The sequence below is a fragment of the Haliaeetus leucocephalus genome, unplaced genomic scaffold, assembly GCF_000737465.1.
Source record: "Haliaeetus leucocephalus isolate CR32 unplaced genomic scaffold, Haliaeetus_leucocephalus-4.0 Scaffold351, whole genome shotgun sequence".
Taxonomy (NCBI): Eukaryota; Metazoa; Chordata; class Aves; order Accipitriformes; family Accipitridae; genus Haliaeetus; species Haliaeetus leucocephalus.
The window spans coordinates 8,012,339-8,038,234 of NW_010972787.1; the positions used below are offsets into that span (position 1 = coordinate 8,012,339).

Here is a 25,896-nt window from a genome sequence, read left to right on the forward strand (position 1 = left end):
CCTTATGATCATATTTTTAGGAAAAACAATCAAAGTTATAAATATTGTTCATAATCTATATTTCACTGCAGAGACACCAACTGTATTTCCAGAAAACATCAAAGATAAAGAAACACCGACACCAGTTGAAGATATTCAGCTGGAAAGCTCTATTCCTCATACAGATTCTGGAATTGGAGATGAACAGATGCCCAATATTTTGAATGGGACAGACCTGGAGACCAGCACGGGCCCTGATGCTATGAGTGAGCTGTTGTCTACTTTGTCTTCGGAAGTGAAGAAATCTCAGGAGAGCTTAACGGAAAGCCCCAGTGAAATCCTGAAACCTGCATCATCGATATCCAGTATCAGCCAAAGTAAAGGCATCAATGTCAAGGAAATACTGAAAAGTCTTGTGGCAGCCCCCGTTGAAATTGCAGAATGTGGTCCGGATCCGATCCCTTACCCAGATCCTGCGCTGAAGAGAGAAGCTCAGGCTATTCTTCCCATGCAGTTTCACTCATTTGACAGGTATATGGCTGGATTCATTATTTTATATTGATGTAATTCAGAAGTTTGAAGGAATTTTTTTTTTTTTAAAACGTGGTTATTCTTCTATTGGTTTGTATTAGACTATGTTAAAAAACAGCTGCATTCTTCTCCTTTTCTGTGTTACCAAAACGGACCGTATAGTATAGATAAAAGTAATTCACCTTGTTTTTCTCTGTCAGCAGTGAATAAAACTCTACGAGGTACTTGGAAAAGAAGCCTGTTGTAAAGAAGTATTTTTGCAATAAAATCTTTTTTTCCTTTAAAACAGCATTTCAGTGAGGAGGAGGGGTAATATCTGCTGATATAGAACAGACTGTGCAGAAATTCAGTCGAATATTCTTTCAAAGGCTTAAATCTTAATTGGATCCATCATTGCACTGTTTTCTGGTACTGAAATGCCTTAACCATGGCAAATTGTTTGCATGGACATGGTGGAAACCAGTTTCCTTTTAGGTCTTTAAAGAACAAATATGCTCAAAAGTTAGGGTTTAAAAATAAACTGCTGAACATTTCCACAGAGAGTGCTTTGTTTCTCTTTTTAGGTTGTAGTTTCCCAGCTTCTAGTGAATATATTTTTCTTTAAACGTCCAGTTCATCTCAGTTATCCTGAATGTAGAGTTGTGATAAGATGTGCAAATGACAACATCCTTCCACAAGAAGAGTAACTTGATCCATTGTGGGTTCAGTCTTAACCTGGGCAAAGAGCTAACTCTTACAGGTGTTGATGTGGTTACGTTTTCCAGTATGACAAGATCCCTGCAGTTTCTTCATAAAAATGTTTTTAAAAAGTAAAAAAAATGGAATCAAGACTTAACTCAAAGGTATGTTAAAACATGTCTTAAAATTTTAAGCAAATTTGTGGAAATATATTAGGTTATCATGCAGGTACAAGAATTAAAATTCTGGAGGAAATAAAAATAAAACAGAGGCTATGTTGTGATTTATGAGAAAAATCCATCTGCATTTACAGAAAACCTGCAAAAATGTCTTCATTAAGTCTTAAGAAAAACAATATGTAATCAATGTTTTCAGTGTAATGTAAACAGTAAAGTGCAAGAAGATACATGAGAATTTTAGAATAAAAGTGAAGAAGCACTTTTTCATTATGAATTCCATAGACAAGCTGATGCCTTTTTGTCTGTGTGTGTGTATATATATATATTAGTACTGAGGCTGCTTTTCTGAAATAATTAAATAAACAATTAGATAGCATCTGTTGTAACAAAGAAGATTGGATCAAGATAGGAAAAGTGAAATGTGCTTTAGAAGCAACGAATATATCCCTTTCTAATAATATTTTAGGTCTTAAGGCCATTCCAGAGAAAACTTACTTAGCAACTAATTCATTAAAAGGATATTTTTTTTGGTTACCAGTCTGCATGTTTTGATTTCAGAGTGTTTTCAATGTGAAGTGAAAAATATTTTTTTTTCTATACAGTTAGGAATTTTTCCTTCTCCTCTGTGAGGAACCATGATACTTCAGAATGCATTTTTGTACATCAAGCAGTACAAAAATTTGTGCTGCGTGTAGATTTAACGGCACCTAACTGTAACCACCAAAAGGTTACTTTAGTTGAACCTCTTCAGCTAAATCTCTCCCTGGGTCAGTTAAGAAAAATACTTGATTCAGAGGGTTGTTGTTAATTCACAAAATGCTACACACCTAAATTAAAATGGAGTGTATCACCTCATGAGATGTCTTTGTCATCGTTAGAGGGAACTTAACATCAATATGATTGAAGAGATGAGCTTCAGTCTACATTTCTAAATTATAGCTTTATAAGAAAGTATTAAAAACTCTAAAGGGCTGCGGTAGGTTGGCCATAACCTGTATTTAGTGTGAGCACCTCCATCAGATTCTTTTTGTGACAATGTGACTGCTTGTACATTTTGAACGTCATTATTAGTAGTTGCTAATACAGACTTATGGAATTCTTTGGGAGGTGTTTCAGATTTAGATTTTGACAGGCATTTCATGCTTAGCAAGTTCACTTAGGAGCAAGAGGGTTTAGCGGTTTGTTTTTTCCCTATCCTGTTTACCCTGCTGACCAAGTTGTGATTCCGTGATTTCCCGTACAAAGTGTACAGCTGTGTTTGTATCTTGGTAGCCTATGTTGTACCATGTCAGCCCTTGGTATTGTTTATTTCTTCAGCAAAAAAGCAGTAGTGGTTAAAGTTTAGGCAAAGAAAGACCTATTTACATCAATTTTGTTGGGATATTTTGTTTCTTCTAAACAGACGGTCCTGCTATCTGATTTTGGTGAGCGAGGTAGATCATGCTTTTTAGTATAACCAACAGCTATGAAGAGAAAATTGGCAGGTTCAGGGAGGTCCCAGCAGATCAGGAAGTGTTAAATTCTTTCCTCCAACTAAATGGATGCTATTGAACTGTGGGCATCTTGATAAAAATGCTGATGTTCTTAGTCCACAGGATCTCAGCTGGCTGGTTGCACCTCACGGCTGCATTACTGAACGATGACCACTCCTCAGGCAAATACTTCTCTGTGCAGTTTGCTCATATTTTCAAAGTATTTACTTGACCACCATGGCAATCTCTGGAGGCAAAAGATGGGTGGTGGTGTCATTTTTCTTTTTCAAATTACAAAGGAGGAGCACATTGAGATCCTGACCCTATAACTTTTCATGGGAGTGAAACAAAGCTTAGGGGGGAAAAACAAAGGTGGGGGGGGAACCTTGAATAGTATATTGAAATAATATTAGAATTAATTAAAATATTAATTGAGAAAGCAACATGAAATTTAGCTTGTGTCAGTTTATGAACATTTTGTGTTGTTTATAATATCCCAATTATCATTGAAAAAACTGAAAAAAGTTACAGTGTGATTGTTTTTCCATACTTGCTCATGTAAATGTAATTGTGTTTGCTGATACAAAACAACAATTACATAATATACACTGCATATTTTTTAAAAGCTAACACTATGCCTGTGGACCATATTTCTGTAGGATCTGCTGCTGCTGTAGTTTATGCAGGTTTTGGTACTTCACTGACCAATGTGGCTATTGGTCATGTTTATTGTCTCTGGGAAGAATCATGAGCAATGGAGTGTATTGTTTTGTCAGGTTTTATTTGTTTCAGTTTTTATAAAATATACGCAGTGATTCCATATTTATAAGCAAATCGAGGTTAGAGAAATGTATTTTTCACTTTACTCAAAAGATATTCTTAGACCTTTTGAGGCTAGACTTTTTTTATTTTATTTTTGCATTTGGATGGCTGAGTGCCTTGTAAAAGAAGAGTTCAGGTAATAAGTAATTAGTGGAAAAATAACAGTATCTTTGTTGTTTTAAAGATATTTCTTCAACTATAATCACTGGTCTTACATGCAGGTAAATGCCATATGAAGCAAACTCCTGTAAATAGAATTGAAGTTAAGAATTCTATTTTATCATTTAATACGAGGCGTTTTGCTCTGCATGTTCTTTTAATTGCACATTGCCAATATGTTCGTAAGAGTCGTTGTGCAATAGGCTGCAGTGTATACTTCTGTAGAATTTGTGCAGTCATAGAGGAAATACAAAAGCAGAAGACATGTCCAACGTTTTATCGAATAGGACTTGCGCGCAGTTAATGTATGCAGCAGTTCAAGTACTATCGAATGTAAATGATGAGGTGATATTGATGAAAGGAGGGGATTGAGGTCTCGGGGGGCGCTGATGACGGATTGAACAGAAGCGGCCTTGCACCGCACGTAACTCAAGTCTGTCGTCTTCACCGCTCAAAGCCGTAATGGGAGGTGGCAGTCTGAAATGAGTTGCCACGGCAAAGAGTATTATTTTTGAAATGCTTTCACACAAATCACTAGGCCCCACATACAACTTAGTTTCATGCTTTAATGTCATCAGGAGGCACAAATTGGTGTGTCTAATTGTTTGCCACCTGCCAGCAAAATGAGCTGCCAGCCAGCCAGACGGGTTTGATTGTCTGTCAGCCCTTCAATAGATTGAGAGTGACAACATCAAAAATTTCACTTCAAACTCTGAAGCTTTGAGCAGCTTTTCAGAGGCCTCTTCCCCACAAGTGCTTCTGGACAACTGCATTTTTCAATTAGTTTTCAATATATTGCTGCCTTCTGCCTCATCTGTCTTAAGGTAGCTGTAATTACATTATGAGCTATATAAACAGATTTCTGGGACACTGGAGCCTGGATCCTCAAAGTTATGACATGTCTTTTAACGTCAGACTGAATTCCTTGAAAATGGCATCCAGGATGACATTTTTAGAAGCAAACACAAAGGGTTATTTCACCTAGATTTGCAACTAATAGAGCATAACTCACCAATAATTCCTTTTTGTCTTCTCGTCTTTTGTCTGACAAAAATCAGCCCCCATTATTGATTTTTAGGGTTTGGGGATTTCTTGTTTCTGTTTTTTTGTCAATTTGCATTTGTCCCACTAGACGCAACCTAGACCGTTAACATTTGTGAATTTATTTGTAATTCTACCCAGTACTGCATTCTGAAGCTTATGTTTGTTCCGCTCTACTTTTTTCTAGTAGGGGGTTTTTAGAGGGGTCCTATTATTGAAATCGAGAATACTCACGGTTTTGTGTCTCATTATTTTTCAAAGTGAGGTAATTTACATATATATTCTGTACTTAGCAGAATTATTTCCATAGGAAGCGTGCTTGCACAAGCAGAAAATCTTGAGTTCCTGGAAATGAGAAGATCAGTTATTTTTGCTGCTGTTAAATACCTTATTCCCATTTAATCCATTATCACTTCCTAAATTGGAATACTATGGGTTTGCATAGTTCACGTGCTCAGTGAAGTCTTTACAAGCATACACTGAAATATTTTGAAGGACACACTTTTGAAGTATTTTAGTCTTGGTTTGGGGTATTTTTCCCCCCCTTAGAAGGTTCTTGGGGCCAATTTTAAAGGTATTTATATGCTAGAAAAGCTGGACATCTTGTGAAATCTGTGTGTTTTACTGGAATAAACTTTTTTTTTTAATACTGACTGACAGAATGGGAAAAAGACAAGAACTGTGAGAGAAGATGCACTGAAGGTTCAAATAGAGAGGTTCAATATCTATCTGTCGTATTATTGCCCACCTTTGGGAGATCATTGATATGCACTGGTCTACAGAGTCATTTAAATAAAATAGCTAAATGAGGAGGTTATATTCCTGTTAGAGTCATTAGATTCTCCAAAAGATGATTGCTGAAAAATAGATTTGATGTTCCTGAAAACTTAATAAAAATGAGTTATGAATAAATATGTTTTAGTCCTCTCCCAACAGAAAAGATTACTTTCTAAAGTTCCTAATGAAAAATAATTGGAGAAAACAGAGCACCTCTCCCATGAATCAAGAAGGGACCATTACAGGTGCTGTCTGTACATTCCCCATTACTTTGGGTATCACAGTAGTCTAATCAGTAATGTGGGAATGAAGTCACTCATCTGGGGTTCCAGTTGACTCTCAAGAATTTTTTGCATCTTTGTGCAGTGGAGATTGTGGTCCAAGGGAAAGACTTGAGAGCTCCTCTCTCTAGAATCTTTCCTAAGGTGGCAGTTAAAATACGCTCCGGAGAATGGGAGGTATGGCTTCAGATCCCGTTAGACAGAGAAGGGAGCTGGAGTTGCAATCTCTGTGTTCCTAGAGAGTGTCTTAGCCACTCATGTACTAAATAAAATGGGGGACGAGGTGGAAGCACACCTCAGCTGTTTGTTTAGAATAAATTCATCCTAAATTTATTAATAGGCTCAAGTCAACCAAAATTGGGTATATTAACCCTCACTTTTTTTTCGTCATGCTGTAATCCTATTCCCCTTGTCCATCATTTAGCAGTCTCTACACAGGTAGCTCTTTCAAAACTCTTCTTATAACCTGTGTGACGTGTGTCTTTTCGTATTCATATGCATGGAGCTGTGGGTATATCTCAACTGAAGTTTTATGTATGTTTTATCAGGAGAAACCAGCATCTCTCCATTCTCTGATTTACTGGCTGTACAGATGAAAATTGTACAGAATTTTTGTCTTGCTTTTTTTACCCCAATAGGCCTCTGTAAAATCACTATTAAAGCTGTATTGACTTTTACAGGACTGCTGCTTTTTAGCTCTTGCTTTTTTGGATTTTTTTGCATCATATGTACAGGGTTAGGTTCCTCACCCATCCCTGGTCTATACCTCATACTGATTGTTTTTTTATGGTTTTTTTTTTTTTTTTTCTTTATTCGATGATGTTTCTGGCATTTAATACATGGCATTTTCACTTATATTCTATTCACATTCTTCAAACTTATTAAATTTCCAGTATTTCCAATTTCTCTGTTCAGCCAAGACCATTCATCATTCTTGATAGTCAGCTTTTTAATCTCTTACAGTTTTTCCTTGTTTCTTGTCAATATTTTAGATCATTTTAGATGCTTCAGCTCATTTATCCTGAATGCAAAGGAGGTACTAGTGGCTGGGAATTTCACTGGGGATAAATACTCACTCTTCTGCTTGATCTGAGTGTGAAGATCAATGATCTTCATGTCCTCATCCTAAAACCACACCTGAGATGATTCTCTTTCTTCTATTTAGAAACAAGCAATTTATGTTTAGTAGATTAGGATCATTTTATGTACTTTAAGATTTGGGTGTTTTGATGAATGTATGGTATCAAATGACTGAAAGAATCCATAATAACTGGACATTCAGCGCTACGGTTTCATTTGCATAAGCCTCAAAGATTATGTCCTTCTGTGAGCCTTCCATATCTCTTCAGTATACCTCACATTTTTTTAATCCAGTTTTACTTCTCCATGGCTGTTGATTCTGAGTTACGTCTTTCCTCCTGGATTTCAGATGAATCTTCTCTTAATGCGGTCAGCCTAACAGAAGGTTGTCTAAAGTAGGATTCAAAATGTGTTGTCAGTACATACTAACGATCACTTGTTACAGACTGAAATCACAACCTGGGGCTGAAATCAGAAAGAACAGTGGGTAATCAGCAATATACATGTTTCATAAAGGATGGGACATGTCCATAGGTATGGAGAGTACGAACAACTTTCAGACAATACTAAGCTTTCTTTTCAGAGATTAATCTGACTGTAGGAACAAAGTAACATGTAATAATTGTCCCCCATTTTCTACTGTGATTTCTTCTGAAGCATCTGGCAGATGTTGCTGTTTGACACACAGTACTTCTGTGAAAAATTTGCCTGAAGTCTGTACTGCTTTTTGAAGAGCAATTCTTGAAAATCCTCATGCTTTCTGCTGCTGTGGGGGAGGAAAGGAGGAGCAAGAATATTAATTCAGCCTTAAGAGGTTTCACATATCCCAGAAGAGTGTAAAGTGATTCTAATTTAATTGCTGCTGCTCAGATAGGTAACACAAGACATCCAGGACTGGAGGCTTATCTCTGAGCTCTTGATTGACCAGAGTGATTAGGTTGGAAGGCCTTTAAATTTTAAAACGAAGAAGAGATACAGAATGTGGATCGCAGAGAAAGAGAAAGAAACTATAGTGCTGCATAGCCTGATTTGTCTGTCACCAGCACTGGGTAGCTAAATTTTTAAGGAAAGTTAATTTGAGAAAGTATTTTTGTTTTTAACTTCCATTTTCTCTTTTTGCAGTTCAACTTGTTGGTGGTATTATTTTCTATCTAGTTATTTCATGCAAATTTCTGAAAACCCAGAAGAATCCTGTAGTCATTTGCTGAGGTTATTTAATGAACCAGCAATGCACAAGTGGTATGCAGGTTGAACCAACAATGCTCATCTTGAGCATGATATGAATTACAATGACTTCGGGCTCAGGTTTACAATTTGAAAAGGACACTCGTAGAGTAACAGAACAGTGATTAGTAGTCACAATTCTTTTTAGAATTATAAACCGCTCTATGAACAGAGAAACAAAATCAGTCACTACAGCCAATTACTACTAAGTTTTTTCTGACTAAATCATTGGGGATTGTTTGAGATCGTGATGATGTGATTCAGAAAGATGTGAACCAGTTTGGAACATTTAGGAAGTCTGAAGTACATTGTATAAAGCTAGGCCTAAAATGAAATGGTGGAAGTGTATATGACCTTTTCTTCTAGTCTGTAGATTTCTGTTCCTCCATGAAAGAAACACCTGAATGCCTGACAGATACATGTAAGGCATCTATCACATTAAATTCTTTCCTCCATTCACATGCTCAGGTAGATAGCAATACTTCTTCCATAAATCTGATTTGTTTTGATTTGCCTGTTTTCACCATATATGCTGTTGGAGTGGTTTGATTGGTTAAAAGATGAGGGTTTTTTACTTGAAAGCAGTCATCCTCTCACCTTTCTTGTTCTGCTGTTCCTCTGATTGTTTTGCACATTTTTGACCACTCTATTGTGTTGTACGTAGATTTTCAGTCTCCTTCATCTGGATGTCATTCTGTGTTCACTTGCTGTATTTTGTTTTATCAGTAGGAATGAGACATTTTGACGAGGTCATCGTGTATGACATGTCAGAAAGCTGCATTTTCTTTCAGTCTGGGCTGATAACGTCTCACTGATTTTGCCTATTCTTATGGTGGAGACATTTCTCTCAATGTTTCTTGATAATTTGTAATTTAATAACACCTGACCTGTTGACCTCTCTTAATGTCCTGATTCAGACCTGCAGAAGAATGTCAATCATATGTAGAGCTTTAGTATTTCTGGGATCCAGGCAGGATTGTCCTTTCTTGCTACAGGAGCTGATTTTCAGTCTAAAACTATGCTCTTAAGAAAAGAGTCATTGCCTTGATAGGAGGCCAGTACATTTGGGGGTTGGACTAGATGACTGTCCTGGGTTCAGCTGGGATAGAGTTAATTTTTACAGGAACCTGGGAGGTGGGGGGCATAGCCGGGGCAGCTGACCTGAACTAGCCAAGGAGCTATTCCATACCATGTGACATCATGCTCAGTATATATATGGGGAGCGGGCCGGGGGGTGGTCTCGACTTTCGGTGGGGGGAAGCATCAGAGCGTCGGGCTCTGGGTGGTGAGCAGTTGCACTGTGCATCACTCTTTTTGTATACTCTTTCACTAGTACCGTTGTTGTTGTTGTAATTTCTTTGTGTTGTCCCAGTAAACTGCCTTTATCTCAACCCTCGAGGTTCCAGGTTTTTTGTTTTTTTGGGTTTTTTTTCTTTTCTCTCCTCCATCTCCCCCCTATCCCACCGGAGGGGGGTGGGAGGAGTGAGTGAGCGGCTGCGTGGTCCTTTGTTACCGGCTGGGCTGAAACCACGACAATGACCTTTAAAGGTCCCTTCCAACCCAAACTATTCTATGATTCTATTATGCCTGAGAAGTGAAGTTGACATATGTGGTCTTTGCTATGGAAAGTTAGGTGATCTTTTGGATACTCTGAATGACCACTGAGCTGTCTGAAGATAAGGAGGAAGGCCTTGAATTTAGCTGCTTCGTCTTTGGAAAAGTAGCAGGAAAATAGGAAATACTTTTGCAGCAATTGTATCACTAATTGAGCAGATACCAATACCAGATCTTGTAAGAGGGAAAATTATTTTGCTGAAATAAAACCCAAACCAAACCAGATCTCACTCACTCCCACTCTGTCTCACATTTGCAAACACTAGGATGGCCGTGTGTCTAAGGAGTCTGTCCAGCAGTCAGGCACCCGCCACGCTTGTGTCCAGATGCTAAGTCCAGGATCTGCTGCAGTGACATGGAGAGCAGGGGACACCAGCTGTCAAGTCTTCCTCACATCTCCTGGGTTCTTCATAGGCTGGCAACTATTTTCACATTTTGGATATGCCTTTTTTTACCCTTAGGGAGCTGCCAACAGTCTCTCTGTCCTTCCCCAACTCTTTGAGTTATCACTGTTCACTGTTACTGTCTCCAAGGTCTGGTTATCTTGTGAAGCTACACACGTCTGTGGTCCTGATGACCTGATAATCTACGTGCCATGAGCATAGGCCAGTCTAAGACACCTTTTCCTGCTGTGTCTTTCCTTCTTGTGACTCAGCACCCAAATATTCCCATTCATTCTTCATTCACACCAATCTTAGCCTTTCTGTTGCAGTTCTTTACAAAGATTGTAGGTAATGATAGTAGTTACCTTATGAAATTAATACAATCCGGATATACTCCTACTTAAGATACAAATCCTAATTTCTTCTTGTGTTTCTATGGCAGTACGGGGACTCTGCTCTTGAGTACTCATTCAGTGTTCCTGAACAACCAGAACTCAAGTATTTGATTGAAGTATTAATTGAGCTAGAGATCTTTGTATGTGGATAGGAGCTAATTTTAGGAAATTTCATGGTGTTATGGAGCAGGTTAATCTAACCCATGTAGACCCGGCTTTATTCACCTGTAGCAGCTGCTATGTAAACACTTCATATCGGCAATGATCGTAAGAGATTATTAACTACAGACAAAAGCAATTATTTTAGGGTCACGTATCTTAATCAATAGCTTGCATTGTGCAAACTCATCTTCTCCTAATGTAAATGGAGGGAGGCAGAAAACCATCAATATGTCTAGAATTACCTTTCTAATAGTACATTCTTCAGGGTAGTGGTAAAACTGTTGTTCAGAGACGCCATCTGGCACTGTTACCCCTCTAAAAAGAGTGAGAAAAAAATTACGGATCAGGTTTTGCACTGTCATCATATAAGAGGAGATCACAAAAAATAACACTTGTATATAATTCTCACAATGGCATCATCAATACAATTTGCATCACCAGTCTTTAAAATCCAGGGAGACTGAAAATTTAGACTTATATGAACAAACTACATGACTGTAGAAAATTGTTCTGCACCTTTTGATCCATCATGTGCCATCATACTTACTCAGAAGTGTAATAAAATAATTACCAAAGGAACTTCTAGAGCAAAATGTGGCCTTATTACCCTAAATAGTTGCATTTTCTTGCTCTTTTATCTGATCACAATGATTAATTTTAAAGAGAAGTGTATCTGCTTAACCAGAAAACGTGCAGATGATGATGAAAATATGTTTTTTAACATTTACAAATATGATTTGTTTCAGGTTTGTTTTTCACTTAGGTTTTCTACTGAAATAGACTTTTTAGGAGCAGGTTTTTTCTAGATAAATGGAAAAATTAAATGGAAAAAAGTGAACATAGTTGTGTGCACTATGACAGCTGTCCATTGTTGAAAAAATATTAATTAAATGTCTCTAATATTTTCCTTCTTCTTCCCTTTTAACATGTAGAGTAAGTCTTAGTTTTGAGATTTGACAAAAAAGAGAGTGCTTTAAGATTACGTGAGAATGTGTTTGTTTGAATGCAATGTTGTTTACAGATATCTGATATTATGTCAGATTTTTTGTATGAAAGCCCTGTCCTCTTTTTAAAAGCTTCAAATTCTCAAGGCTGCTTTTTAAACCTTATCTTTAAATGGACACTATATCAATACTCTGAAACAGAATGTTTACTGCATTGCATTTTAGGTGTTCAATTTCCATCATGTGCTGTTGATTTAAACAAGTATGAAAGTTTTCCAGAAGGCTGAGTGCAAAATTACGTTTGTTAGTCAACTGTATTTGCACGACCAGTATGTGCATGGTACTGAAGAATCAACTACCATATTAAAATGTTCAGATGACTGGCAAAAAAGTTGTTATCTTGGATAACGTCAGTAAGATCAACAAATTAACATACTCATTAAGATGGCATGCATATAAACTGTTAGTATCCTGGCATCGTTTCCAACACTTCACATTTTCTTTGCAAATCTAGAACACAGGTAACAGAAGTGTTCACAACATGTCAATGAAATGGTGGGGTCTTTCCATTTCGTGGGCACTGAAGGACAAACTAAGTTTCTGAGAATAGTGTGAAGCTGCAGACAAAGGATAGGAGTATGGTTTTAGGGTCCGTTAATGTAGTCTTGCCCTATTTCAGCAAGGTTAAGAAAATTGATGTTATTACGTGTTCCTCAGCAACGGCGTCATCACACAGCATAATCGCATCGTAAACAAAACCTGTGGTTGACTCCCTTGTGCAGTTTTAGTCATCTGCCATTTCTTTTTTCCACAGGAGTGTGGTGGTACCAGTAAAGAAACCCCCTCCAGGTAGTCTGGCTGTAACCACAGTTGGAGCTGCCACAGCTGGGAGTGGACTGCCACCGGGTAGTACACCTAATATATTTGCTGCAACAGGAGCTACACCAAAAAGTATGATTAATACAACAGGTATTGTCCTTAAATATTTTTGTGACCCTCATTTTTTTCTTGTTTGTTTTTTGTTTTGTTACTTTTAGTGGTGTTTTGTTTTTTTAATCATCTTTTTTGTTACTGTTTTTGTACTTCTGAAATAAACACCTGGAAAGATTAAATCTTGGCCTTTATTAAGAGCCAGCATTTTCTCTTGGTGTATGTTTATAATCTTTGATAGTGCACACTGGACTTGCACAGCCTTAAGTAAGTGAATAAATAGCCTTAATACTGTCTTATAAGCATAGTTTAGAACTGAAATGAGCTAACTTCTCCAGTGCTCTGCAGTAGAGTATGGGTATATGATATATACCAATTAATCCCTCCTTATGCGTCAAAGAAAATAAAGACAACTAGCTACTTAAAAAATATATCATAGATTGTGGAGGGTTAATATTTTGGGTAATTACTATTTGTCAACGAAAATTATGCCATGATTTTTGGAAGGTCTTTCAGTAAGAACCTACCTAATTTAACTGTAGTCATGTCTTATCAGTAGTTGTTTATTGTGACCTACAGAAGGAAGACAAGACCTTCTTTTTTTAATTCTTTATAATAATAATAATGGGATTGTCTGTCATGAGGGAGCCTGTTGACCACGGAGACTGTGGTTTCCACTCAGAAATGGATCCTTACTGAGAGCACCTGATGTTTACTTAAACTCCTTTGAAATGTCTGGCTATGGTCTGTTTTCTTTCTAAACTAAGCAAAAGCACTTGAGGGAAGAGCTCTCTTCAAGGATATCACAACTTCAGTCAAGGGTTGAGAAAGTGAAAATCTCCCTGGGATTGCAGAAAATGGAGGGGGAAGCTTTTGGCATCCTTCTGCTTCATGGAATAATATGAAGACACACTCATTTTTTTTTCTTTCCTTTTGCAGATTACCTTTAATACCTGGTAATAGAACTTTGGTTTTTCTAAGGATAAAAAAAAAAAATCTTAAAATCTAATTATCCTGAGGCAGATGGGAGGAATGAATGCTCTGAATAATGTTATCACTTCTGTGAACAGTTCCATTTGTGTAGCCACTTCTGTTAATCTTGAATGGATTTTCTTTTAGGTACTCTTATGTCATGCAAAAAATATCCTACATTGGAAACCTTGTTTTCCAAACGATACTGAATAGTATAAGCTTTTCAGTCTTCTCACTGATTAAAGATCTGAACTCTTTTGGCTGGAATGTAGTAGCTCTTCTTTGTAAGTAATTGCATTTGAAAATCAGTCATTTCCCCAATACTGTTCTTAGTAGAGGACAGTATTGCAGATACCATGGTACACTCACTGTGGATTAAAGGCTGCTTTTTTTTTTTAGTAGATCTTATAACATCTTTTTTTTTTTTTTTAATGCAACTGTTTTTGTCTCCTAGTCTATGGATTAGCTTGATTAAAGGAAAAATATTGATTCAATGGAATTTCAGCAAGTCTCAGATTTAATTAGAACTATATGCATACTTTAGTAAAGCCTTTTATGCCTGAATTCATCTGAATGAGCTTTATTGACAAATTCTCTTAAGAAATAGTTTGAAAAGTCCTTCCCCTCCAACCTTTTTTAAAGATTTGAATTTTATATCAACATTTTAGAAATGCTAAACACATTAATGACAGTAAAAAAAAGTAGTATCACGTTGAAAACATGTAAATATCTATTAGATTAAAATGCCTTTTTTGCAATTTTTCATTAAGCTGTGCCTACAGTAGTTAAAACAGTGATCATGTATGTCAGTTTTTCAGATATATACATGAAGTATCCAGATACTTTCTGGTTTATATATTTGTAGTCTGTGAAATTATCTATGTTATTAATGATTTTGAAGGAGTGTATAGAATTTCATTGAACAGCACTTTTTTTTTTTCCCGCCTGTGGTAAAAAAGAAACAGTATACAATTTTTTTAGAAACACTAGATGTCCCCCCAAACCTATTTACAGTTGTTTTTACAGTATGTCACAGATACTCTAGAAATACAGTTTTATCTTTGAGATATATTCTGTGCTGGACTTGTGCGAAAGGTGTTCTTTTTTTCAGTTATTCATGGATTGCAGTCGTTGTTTACATTCCATCTGCCATCACTGTCGTAGTCAATGTCACTGTCACGATGTAATGAGATGTATGTTCCTGAAGGCCTTTTAGTGCTTTGAATGTATCTTTTGGGAGATAGGTTTTCTTCCTTCATCTTTTTATGTAAGAAACTGGTTTTATAGGTTTTTAGATTGGAGTTCTGTAACTCATATCCTGATTCTCACTTCTGTGTTAATCCAGTAGTTCTAGGTCTGTTTGACCTTCTCTTCTGGGAGCCTAGCTGGTTAAACAGCTTAGCAACTGCATTTTTAGACAACAACCTTAATGAAGAAAATTTGACTTTGGAAGGAAAAGGGAAGCAGCAATAAAAATATTTTTTACCTATGTATATATGACTATAAAATGTAGATAATATAAATATGCAAATAACAAATTTGTAAATAATATACATATATAAATAATATAGATATATAAATTATATAAATAATACAAATATGTGCGCACGCACATGCACACACACACACACATATATGAAGTCTTAATCTTTTTTAAGCTACCCTATCGCTCGCTATGTTGCTGTGATTCCTAGGTTGGGAGAGATAGCCTACATTATATTTTTGTGTTTCCTTCTCAGTGTGTCTGGGTACATTTACAATTTTTATTTAGTCCAGGTCAGAACCCGCAGTGTAAGCCACAGTCCATCCCCGACTTGCATTATTAAAACAGGAGACTAAATCAGTTCCCAGTCTAAATCCTGAACCTCACCAGCTACTCCAGTGTCAGCAAGCCCAGCAAATCCTGCTGCATTTTGATACTGGTTTGAATGTAAGTTTTCTTAAATGAGCCTGTCAAAATTCTGATCTTTATCTTAATTCTTTTATCAGGAAATATTATTTAAAGGCAAAAACAAAAAAACCAAACAAAACCCCAAAACACCCCTGCTGCCAGAGAATTTTTCACCATTATCAGCATTTGACCTCTACTTCACTGCCAACTGGCTGCTTAAGTAGTTAAGAAACGATAAATGCGTTGTAGAGCTTTGCAGGAAACTGAAAAATAATATATATACCCGTGTAATGCAAAGGACAGTGATATATCAACTGCTAAAACTGACCGGCAAAAGGGAGTTACCGGTCACCCTTTAGAAGAACTGGCAGAATAACGCCGTTGATCTCTACACCGGGGTTCTCCACCCCTCGTCGCTGTCGTGGATAAAACTTGCCTGTCGCCCTCCTCGCTGGTAGCGCTGCCGTCCCGTGGGCTTCCAATTCCGACTACGAGGCTGCTGGTTGCCACCCCTCCCGCAGCGATGTGCTTGTGGGGGGAACAGGGGGAGCATTTATCACGGGGCTCGCCGCTCTGAGCCTTCGCTGGTTTCCTTCAGAGAGGCTGAACTCGCCGTGCCATTTCAGCAACCATGATCGATTGGCATTTGGAGTCTAAGTTTAGCCCTTAGCTCTCACCCGGATCACATAAAGTATAAATGTATGCTCTGTCTGCATCTTTTCTCCGGGCAGCTGTTCACAAGCCATTGAAATGATATCCCCACCGCCCTCCCTACTTTTAAGATCTAAAAATTCTCCTTGACTTGAGGAAAGCAACAGAAAAAGTAAAATTAGAGTCTTAATACTCCTCAGACACTAGTTTCCACCCTACTTCCTGAAGGACTATACATTTTCTATCTTCTCTGTCATTTTTTTGATTTGCATTTTATTTTCTGCCTGTAGTTGCAAGTGGGCAGCCAAGAAGTGTGTGTGCGCATATATATATATTTAAAAAAAAAAGTTGAAATTCTATTCTCCTCTCAAGCTCATCTTAAGTATACCTTTATTTTAGAAAGATCTTGCTTTACAGGATGATGTAAAAATGTTTTCATCTTTGGAATATAATTTGGGAATAATGAAAATGAGGTAAGGATTTATTTTGCCTGATTTTCAATAGCTTTTTAAGCTTATTATTGTTGTACTAGCCAAATAAGGTATTAATTTATATGATAATCATATGGAATGGTTTTAATTGTTTTGGCATAAGTAGCATTATTTCCTTACTTAAAAGTAGGCGAATGAGACAAGGACTATATTAAAAGTCTCTAAAAGCTATGTTTCTTCAGACTGAATTAAGACCTGTATCTTTTGGGGGACAGGTGCAGTAGACTCAGGATCTTCTTCTTCCTCTTCGTCATCCAGCTTTGTGAATGGTGCTACCAGCAAAAATCTCCCAGCTGTCCAAACTGTTGCTCCAATGCCAGAGGATTCAGCTGAAAACATGAGGTACACAAGTTCTACCTTTTAAATGAATTATAATTTCTCCTCCCACAACAACTTCGTACATACAAAATAGTATAAAAAGAAGAAAATACACAAATATCTTTCAGCTTATTTAATATGCATTATTGTAGTTATTAACGTAGTACAATATGTATTTATATACTTTTTCAGTACTAAAAATGTATACACTAAAATAACACTCCACTGAAAAGTCTAACTTCTAAGAACTATGCCAGGTACTAGAACTTCATTAAAAGTAATTTTTTAGTTGACTGGCTTTTTACATTGCTCCGTAATGATAGTAAGAATTGGAGTGCAGGCAATGGAGCACTAGCAAGTGGAAAGAGAGACACAACCTCTTCTGAGCAAACAAAAGCCCTATTTAAACTGGAGAGGATGAAACCAGACTTGTATTCGTGCAGCTGACTAAATGGTGCACCAGATCTGAGCTGGTGTTGCAAGAGAGACATGCCATGGGATGGCTAATAGCCCTCTTACGCTGACCAGCAGCCAGGAAAATGCCCTCTGAAATTCCTATTAAATATCTTTCTATAAGAGGTTACTATTTCGTAAAGGTGTTCAGTTCTGCTGCAGCACGCTTCAAAGACAAATTTTTGACCTCTTCAAGGCGCACACATGTCTGCCCTTAAAACCTGACACAGGTACACTAGGGAGTTGCCAAGTGTCCCTTAGCTGGCTGGGCACGTCGAGGTACGGTTTTGAGAAGATCCGAGTGGAGACAGCAACCAAGCTCTCTGTTCATGAGTTTGCAATCTCATGAACAAGAGAATTTCATTCCATAATGAACTGGAAAGGAAAGAAACTTAAATCAAGGGCCCTAGGTAACCTGTAAAAAAAAGTATTGGTGCTTCAGTGATTTAGCACATAGTGCAAAAAATGCCTTTTTTTGCTGCTGTCTGGCAGGTGAGTGGTGCAGGTGGAATCACAGCAATGGGCACGGGCCCGGGCTGAACATGTGAGGGCTGTTTGCTCCACTCCACAAAGGTGCACATGACCAAGGAGAGAATGATCGTTTCTGTGGCGTTATTTATTGCTTGACGAGGCAAGCTAATGAAATCATAGTGTAATTAAACCACTCTTTTTGCTTTCTGTCTTCTTCATATGTTGGGACAGTGCTTCACTGAGAGTGAAATCTTTTTTAGAATTCAGGTTCTGAAGTATATTAAAATTAAACTGGATCACTAATCAGTTTATTTTTCAATTATTTTAACCAATGCAATGTTCTTGTTTTTTTCACAAGCATTTTGGAAGTTTTTGTCTGGAGTCAAAGAAAAACTTCAGTCGCAAAATCTAGGTTTCAAATTTTTAAGTCAGAATTTGAACTCAGAAGTAGTTGTACTCCGAGTAGTAACTGAAGTTAGCGACTGAAAAGACTTAAGTGGAACACAATATCAAAAATGCAGATAACTTAAAATCTAATCAACCCAAGAAGTGTCTTTTGGGCTTCTTTCCCTTTTCTCCAACCCCTACACCCCCCCTGAAACAACTAAAACTTTACTTTGATAATAGATAATTTTTTATTTTCTCACTTTGAATCCATTGTGCTTCAGCTTTTATAAGATTAAAAATCAGAGTTGTCTGTGGGGTCAGAGAGCATGAAGTGCAAGCTCACTTATCTAACTGAGCCTCCCCTTATAGCAGCTGCGTAGGAAAAGAGCTGCTTATGGCTGTAGACTGAGCAGAGGAGAGTGAGCAGGACAAGGGTCTTGGACTTTTAGACGTTTAATAGTCTTGATCTGGAGGTAGAAGTTTGGCCTGGAATGAGGCCAAAGGGAAGGTAGCATGCTTGGGACTGGGACAGTGCGTGTCCCCATCTCTGCACTTTCTCGTGGCCAATTCAGGCAGTAGGTAGTAAGAACCATCCGCAGGATTATTTGGTCTTTTTGCTCACAGTTTTGAAAGTATCTATTTTAATCTGTTGTTGCTACTGTGCTCTTTCAACCTTTCCTGTCCCAGTTTATCACCTTTATATATATATATAAAAATTATATATATTTCTATATAATACATGTATAATTTATTTTCTGGTGTGTGGTGCCTTTAATCTGCAAAATAACTAATCTTGAATTTGGAAGATGTTAAGAGTTTATTTGCCTTTGAATGTCCAGAAATGGAGAGGAAAAACCAAAATATTCATTCTTTACAAATAACCCTTAACATCTCTTAGTTAAATCATGAAAACTTATTACATTAATCTCTACAGGGAGCTCCATAATGATTGCAGGATGTGTTATAAGGTATAATAGATGTTAGAAACAGCTGTAGAGTCAGATCGGTCTCTCTCCTCTATGTGTGTGTGTACAGAAAAGGCAGTAGATGGGTCACCTGCTTCCCTGAAACATTTTGGGGGTCTCTGTGTATGGGTTTTTTTCTTAATTTTGCTTGTTCTTTTTGAAACTGAAGGACCAGAACTCCAGTCAGTTTTCAATACGTAAATGCACCAGGGATTTATATGAAGGAAAAAGACTTTTTTTTTCTTTTTTTTCTCTGTTTAAATATTAATTTCTGTCCTTTGATATGCATTTTTAAACAGTGCTAAACTTTGAGCTCACATTTTCACAGAATACTATTCCCAATTGCCCATGAATGGATCCATAACATACAAGATTCATCAACTATCCATTTGATAACGAGGTGTTTATTAATAGCTCATCCAAGCTGTTGATTAATAGCACATCCACACCTCCCACAGTACTTGATTCTTAAATAAAAATTGATCTTAATTTAAAAACTTTCGAACTTGAAATTTTTTCATTTGTATGTAAAGTTTTCAGAGTTAGATGAACTCTAAAATTAGGCTTTTAAAACAAATTTACACTGAAAGCATATTTTAAAACATGCTTTAGAGAAGTCTGGATTAATCTAGTAGGCTTTCTGTCTCTAGCAGCAAAAGCTTGGGGTAGATTCATGTTGCAAATTAAAAACTCTAAGCTAGTCGCCTGCATTTCAAGTATAGTCAATAGAGGTTTTAGCATAGTGAAATTCACTTCAACTAATCATCTAAAACAAAGGCTGGTATTATGAATCCATCCTTTAGAATATTAGAAAATCAGTATCTGAATTTGAAATGGGAAAGCAGCACACTGAAAGAAAACGAGCTATAGCAATTCAGTAAAATAATTTTAAGCTAATGAAGGAAAACTTCCAATGTGTTTATAATGTCAGCTCTCTTTTTAAATGTAGACATCTTCATGTGATCTGTATTTAAAAATCCAAATTTATTTAGTGTTTATAGATAGTAGATACAGTATAAAATTTAAATGTCAGTGTTCATTCTCTTAGACTCTGTCAATAAATGTAACTTCTTCCTATAATTGTGCTTTTAAATGCCAATAATATTTTGGTGCTGTAATTCAAGCACAAAGAAAACCCCTTCAGCCACCAGCAGTCTGAAAAAGAACAGGCAAAATTCTTGGTAGACCAGAATATGTATGTAATTACATTTCTATTTTTAAGTAATAGTTCACTTCTTTAAGATAACACAGCAGGTTTTTAATCTTAGCGTAAGAGTTTCAGAGGGCCCAAGTGTTATGCCCCGTCAAGTTTTAAAGGGGAGGAAGGTCTTAAGGGTTACAAACCTTAGCGTACTGCTGATGTTTGCTAGGTTTGTATCCTCAGACAAAGGAATATTATTTCTGGTATTTAAGAAGCAAAGAGAAGTCATAACACCTCTTCTCATTGTACAAGTAGAAATTAAGGAACACTCCATGCTTCAAAGAGTGTACAGTCTCAGCAGGCAGAGAAGTGTAAATGGAAAGGCAAAGTGATTTACCTGGGATCATGTTCCCTCAAAGTATGCCAGATGTTGTTATTTGAAAGCTTGTACAAAAAAGCAAGTTACTTGTGATTGCTTTGGGTGAGTAAAAACTTCTCTTTTCAAGCTTTCAAATGTATATAAAATGTTGAGAGGCATATAAGCCGAGAGAGGTGAAATAGACTTACACTTGAATATCTGACATTCTTCTTAGCACGTTTGAAAATGAGAATAAAAATTTTACTTGTTCTGGAGTACTCTGTAAATGCTGTAGAATTTATGAGGCTGACACACTGGTGACTCTGACATGATATTTGCATTTACTTAAAGCCATTTAAACACTCTAAAGTTTAATCAAATTATGATCATCCTCTTTTCTAAAGAAGCTTACAGCAACTTTTAAAAAAAAGGTATGATTTGACATCATTTAACTTCTATTGTTAAGCGTTCTTCCAATCATGGTCTCTGTTTTTCCACAGTATCACTGCAAAGCTTGAAAGAGCTTTAGAAAAGGTGGCCCCTCTCCTGCGAGAAATTTTTGTTGACTTTGCCCCTTTCCTGTCCCGAACATTGTTGGGCAGTCATGGACAAGAGCTCTTGATTGAAGGTACTGTTTCTGTTATAAAATCATGTTATTTTAGCTCTTAGTCATTTGATATGAACAATGTTTCATTTTCACAAGACTTTATATAATTCTTTTTGATAAATAATTAAATCAGTTGTTAATGTATTGTGATTTCACTTCCTCTCATTTAACTTAATTTAAAAAATTTAAAAGGGATAGCTTTTGTACCCCTTTTCTTCCCTAAGTGAGATGCTGTGTAAAGATACATCTTGTCATCTTGGAATGCAAAACCGTCTCTATAATTTGCTTTTTCCTCCTTAGAATAATTATATTTGTATAAGTCTTTCAGCCTGACTTTGAGAAACTAGTGAAAAATAGAATTAAAAGGTGTAATCAGTTCACATGGAAGAAAGTAAATTGAAGACCGTGCTCCAGCATTATTGATGCCTGTATCTAGATTTGGTAGGGACACTATTTACTCAGGTGGGTCAGTTGGATTCACACAGGCAGATAAAGAGTTGTCCCTAGAGCAGAATAAAAAGTGATGATTTTTTAAAGAAAAATAACTTTGAACACTTTTGAAGATTTTTTGGGGGGGGGTTAGGCAATGTCTTTACTACTTCATAGTTACATAATTTTGGGAAAATAATGAATCCTCATAAGTGAGGCAGTAAGTAATGCAGAAATTATGCAGAACATGCAAATGTGGCAAGCTCGTGCAGAAAGTAATGACTCGGTGCTAATGCAGTTAAAATGGCGATGGGGGAATTTGCACAAATGTGTACTGATCCCACATCATATATCCAGAGGAACATATTCAGTCAAGGAAACTTTTGCCTTCCAGAATTGTTCTTACACACAATATTTCTGTTTAAAGAGAGGTTTACAGTTGGACTCAATGATCTTAAAGGTCTTTTCCAACATAAACAATTCTATGATTCTATGAAAAAGTCTCATAAAGGCAAAGCTTATAACATGTGAAGGTCTACACAGAAAAACCACAGCTTTGTGTTCAAATTCCAAAACTCCTTCTATTATACATGTTTTTTATCTAAATATTAGTGTACAGTCTTTCTATGGTCTCAGTTATTATTCCCCACAACATTGGCCCTCTTTTATTCTTAATGCTGTAAATATTTCCACCTTGTAACTGAAATCTTGCAAATAGCCTTTCCCTTTTTTATCTAATTATTGTTTAATAATACTATTGTTTAATAATACCAAGGAATGGTACGGTAGCTTAGTAATTCTCAGAAGCTTCAGGGTTTTTGTAGTGTTTATTTAATAGCTATGAGCAAGTTGCCATTCTCACTCAATGACACCTGAAGTTAATGGTCCGAGATTCTCATTGAGAACATTGAGGTGGCTGTAAGATATTTGATGGATTCCATTCTTAAGTCTCTTATTTCAGTGAAGTTGATTGCAAAATCTGTAGTAGTGTCATCCTTTTCTGTTTGACAATTGATTAATTGCACTATAGTTTTTATACAATACAAATAAAATCATCTTGGTTTCGCCCAAGCACTTTTATAGATTAAAAACATTCTTCACTGGTGCTGTTCAGACTTCATCTTTTGGTCAGATTCGTGGTGTGAACAAGGCTCCAACAGTTCCCAGCATATGACAAAGACTGAAAAGCTAGAGGCCACAGGAACCTCATGATTATATGGCAGTGTGAGCTTATCTCATCGCCTGTGCAGATAGACACATGGTTTTGTTGGCTGTAGCATTCTTCCGATACCCACTTGGGCTGCTGTTCCAAATTTTGTCCCATCTATGACTCAGCCATCCAATTCAGTCTCAGGAATCATTGTTTACGAACCAAACACTGAGTTCCAAAATAAGTACTGTCCTTCACATCACATTTCCTTAATGTTGTGTCTAACCTTCTCTTCAATCGCTGTCTCATTTCTGATTTCTAAGAACTAGTCCTTTCTTCCCAATACTGAAATAGCAATTTGTCCAGAAAAACATCCAAACACAGCTTAGATTTTTACACTGCATGCCTCAGGACTTGAACTTCTGTTTGCTCCCTCTAAAATAGTTGGGCTTTTTTTCTTTTTAACAGAGAACTCAGCTGCTTTTATAGTCATTGTGTACTCCTCATCGTTTCTTTCTTCATTGCCTGTGTGAGACCCTTGATCTCAACTAAACTGAATTCTTGCCTAGTTAAGTTCCCTTTAAAAGGGAATTCTAAATTCTCTCCTAGTCCATTACCTGATTTACTTTGATAAATTCCCTGTCATTGTTTACTGAAAGCCAATGGTGGTCCTTGAAGTGCTTGAAAGGGCTCTCCATGTAATGACTCTGCGAAACAGAGGGTTTTAGTGGCGTGATTCAAGGTATGTGAGTACACAGAATTCCTGTGGGGCTTTGGTAATTTGAACTTGATTTTTACTGGCAAGCAGTAATTAGCTTGACAGTTTTATATGAAATAGTTTAATTTGTTGCTTTATGTGTAAAGGTTTCAGTTATAACAATTAAAAAGGAGCAAATAAACTTTATTTAATCAAGTCTGAAGGTGCTGTCTGTTTTTCAAATTGATTACCACAGAAGTATCTGTTGCAATCTATAAAGCGTGTCCTTTTCTTCTGATTATTCAAGCTTGAAACATAAAAATACCTTCCCTCTTCTTGCTGTCTTTCAAAAACTCCATATAGTGTGAAGCCTTTGCCCTATCAGATTTTGCTAAAATCTGAATACCTTCAGCCATCCTTGATGGTGTGTGCTTTTTTTCTGAAGCTCTCTCTATTGCTCTTGTGCATGTGTGTGTGTAAGAATTACTAAATCATTCCAGACTTGGTTAGAATACCCACAGGTTTGTAGCTGAGGTTTTGCATACTGAAGAGAGAGCACAAAGGAAAAGGGAACTGAAAAAAATTCATTATAATACTTCTAAAACAGGTTAATTATGCAAACTTTCTGGAATATCTGATGCTTTGAGATAGGTGTTGTTAATATGTATTTGGAAATGTGTATACACCTTAGTTATGATTTCACCTTTTTGTAGCAGTTGATCTCTCTCGAACTTTTGGTGAAAAAACTTGCAGTCATACCATGCCACCTCATTTTCCTTTAGCTTGTATCATCATTCTGTCCCATGGAAGACTGGCTAATTTATTCTTTGAGGAAATTATATTTAACATCTAAGTGGTGGCGTCTTAACTCTTGAGTGGAGTTGAAATGAACTGGCTGCAATCATCTGGTCAGTCTAGACCAAAAACTTGGACCACTCATGCTCAAAATAGTTAATTTTTCATGTTTGTTCATGTAAATTCCAAAATGTGACTGGTAGCAGAGGAGCTCTATCAAGTAGCAATCTGACATTGCAGAAGATATTTATTGGTAAAACACTTTGTCTGTTTACTTACTGGAATAGCACCCATTTTTGCCCCTTTTTCCACAACCAGTTCTTTCTTCAAAGATATCTTACCTTATTCCAAATATTTCAACTCGCCAGGGTAAGTGTCCTCCATGATAGATTAAAAAGGACTGATTTGTAATCGAGTGCAAATAGTTTCAGAGTGTACCAAAACCAGCCCAACGCTACTGTGGTTCATCAACTGAGGTTCTTTCAATGCCTCAGAGAACAGAAGTTGCAAAGGTTAAAATTGTCCATATAGCATCTAATTGGAAACAAACATGCAATATGGGTAGGTCACATATTTAAGCTTAGCAATGCTCATTGTGGAGTTCCATTTAACACTTGCACAGATATGTTTTCACTAACTCTAGTTTCCATATGGTCTGCAAATCCCCTCCATGTAAGGCACATGACAACATTCTAGCTTTTAGGTGAAAATGTTACAGGCAAGTGTAATCTGATCTGTGTCCAAAAGAAAAGTTATATCCTCTTTTTGTCAAGCACAGATGGGTAAAAGTATTTTCACTACAGCTATTCTTGGAGTGTCCTGAACTGTTACAATAGGTCCAAGATCAAAACATAGTCACGTACAATGCTTTCCCTTCTCTTTAGTGAGATACCAAACAAACGTTACCAATGCTTTTCATTTTCCTCTATCATTACCTGGGTGGAAAGTCAGCCAGGTAGCCCTTCTCCAAAAGAGCTCTTAGGAATTCTTTGGCATACTTTTGATATATTTCTGATACACAATTCAAATCAGATGAAACAGAAAACGTTTTCATGCTGATATGAGCAGAATCTGTTTCTCCTCATTAACTCACCACATGGCCCTATGAAAATATTCAGCAGAAGTGGTGATGGACTAGTTCGGTATGGTATTTGACAGGAGGCTTCTTGAAACAATTGAAAAATTGCCCAAAACATTCCTTTGGAAACCACAGATAGAACCTGGGTGCTAAATGACACTACTTTAAAAGCTCCCAAAGACCATAAGTGTGGCATCACTGTGGCATCTACCAATGGTGGCACAATTTGTTTCTGATTTCCTCAAACAATACCGAGTTTTTTATTAGGAAGAACAGGGTAACCATTTTGCTGAGGCACTGTAGAAGTATGGAAATCCCTTAGATTTCCAGAAAGTACTTTTTTGGTACTTAACATGGTCCTTGGCTTTCTCTTAGAAACTTTTCAGAACCT

The 25,896-nt window shown here is 36.8% G+C and overlaps 1 protein-coding gene across 2 annotated transcripts in view; it reads left to right on the forward strand.

Annotated features, from left to right (window-relative positions):
- NBEA (neurobeachin) overlaps positions 1–25,896 on the forward strand; it is a 510,633-nt gene that overhangs the window by 204,027 nt on the left and 280,710 nt on the right. For both annotated transcript variants that reach the window (XM_010572746.1, XM_010572747.1), the window contains 4 exons: positions 72–510; positions 12,536–12,690; positions 16,872–16,998; positions 21,250–21,377. In XM_010572746.1, coding sequence (XP_010571048.1) covers positions 72–510; positions 12,536–12,690; positions 16,872–16,998; positions 21,250–21,377 — 849 coding nt within the window. The remainder of the gene's footprint in view (positions 1–71; positions 511–12,535; positions 12,691–16,871; positions 16,999–21,249; positions 21,378–25,896) is intronic.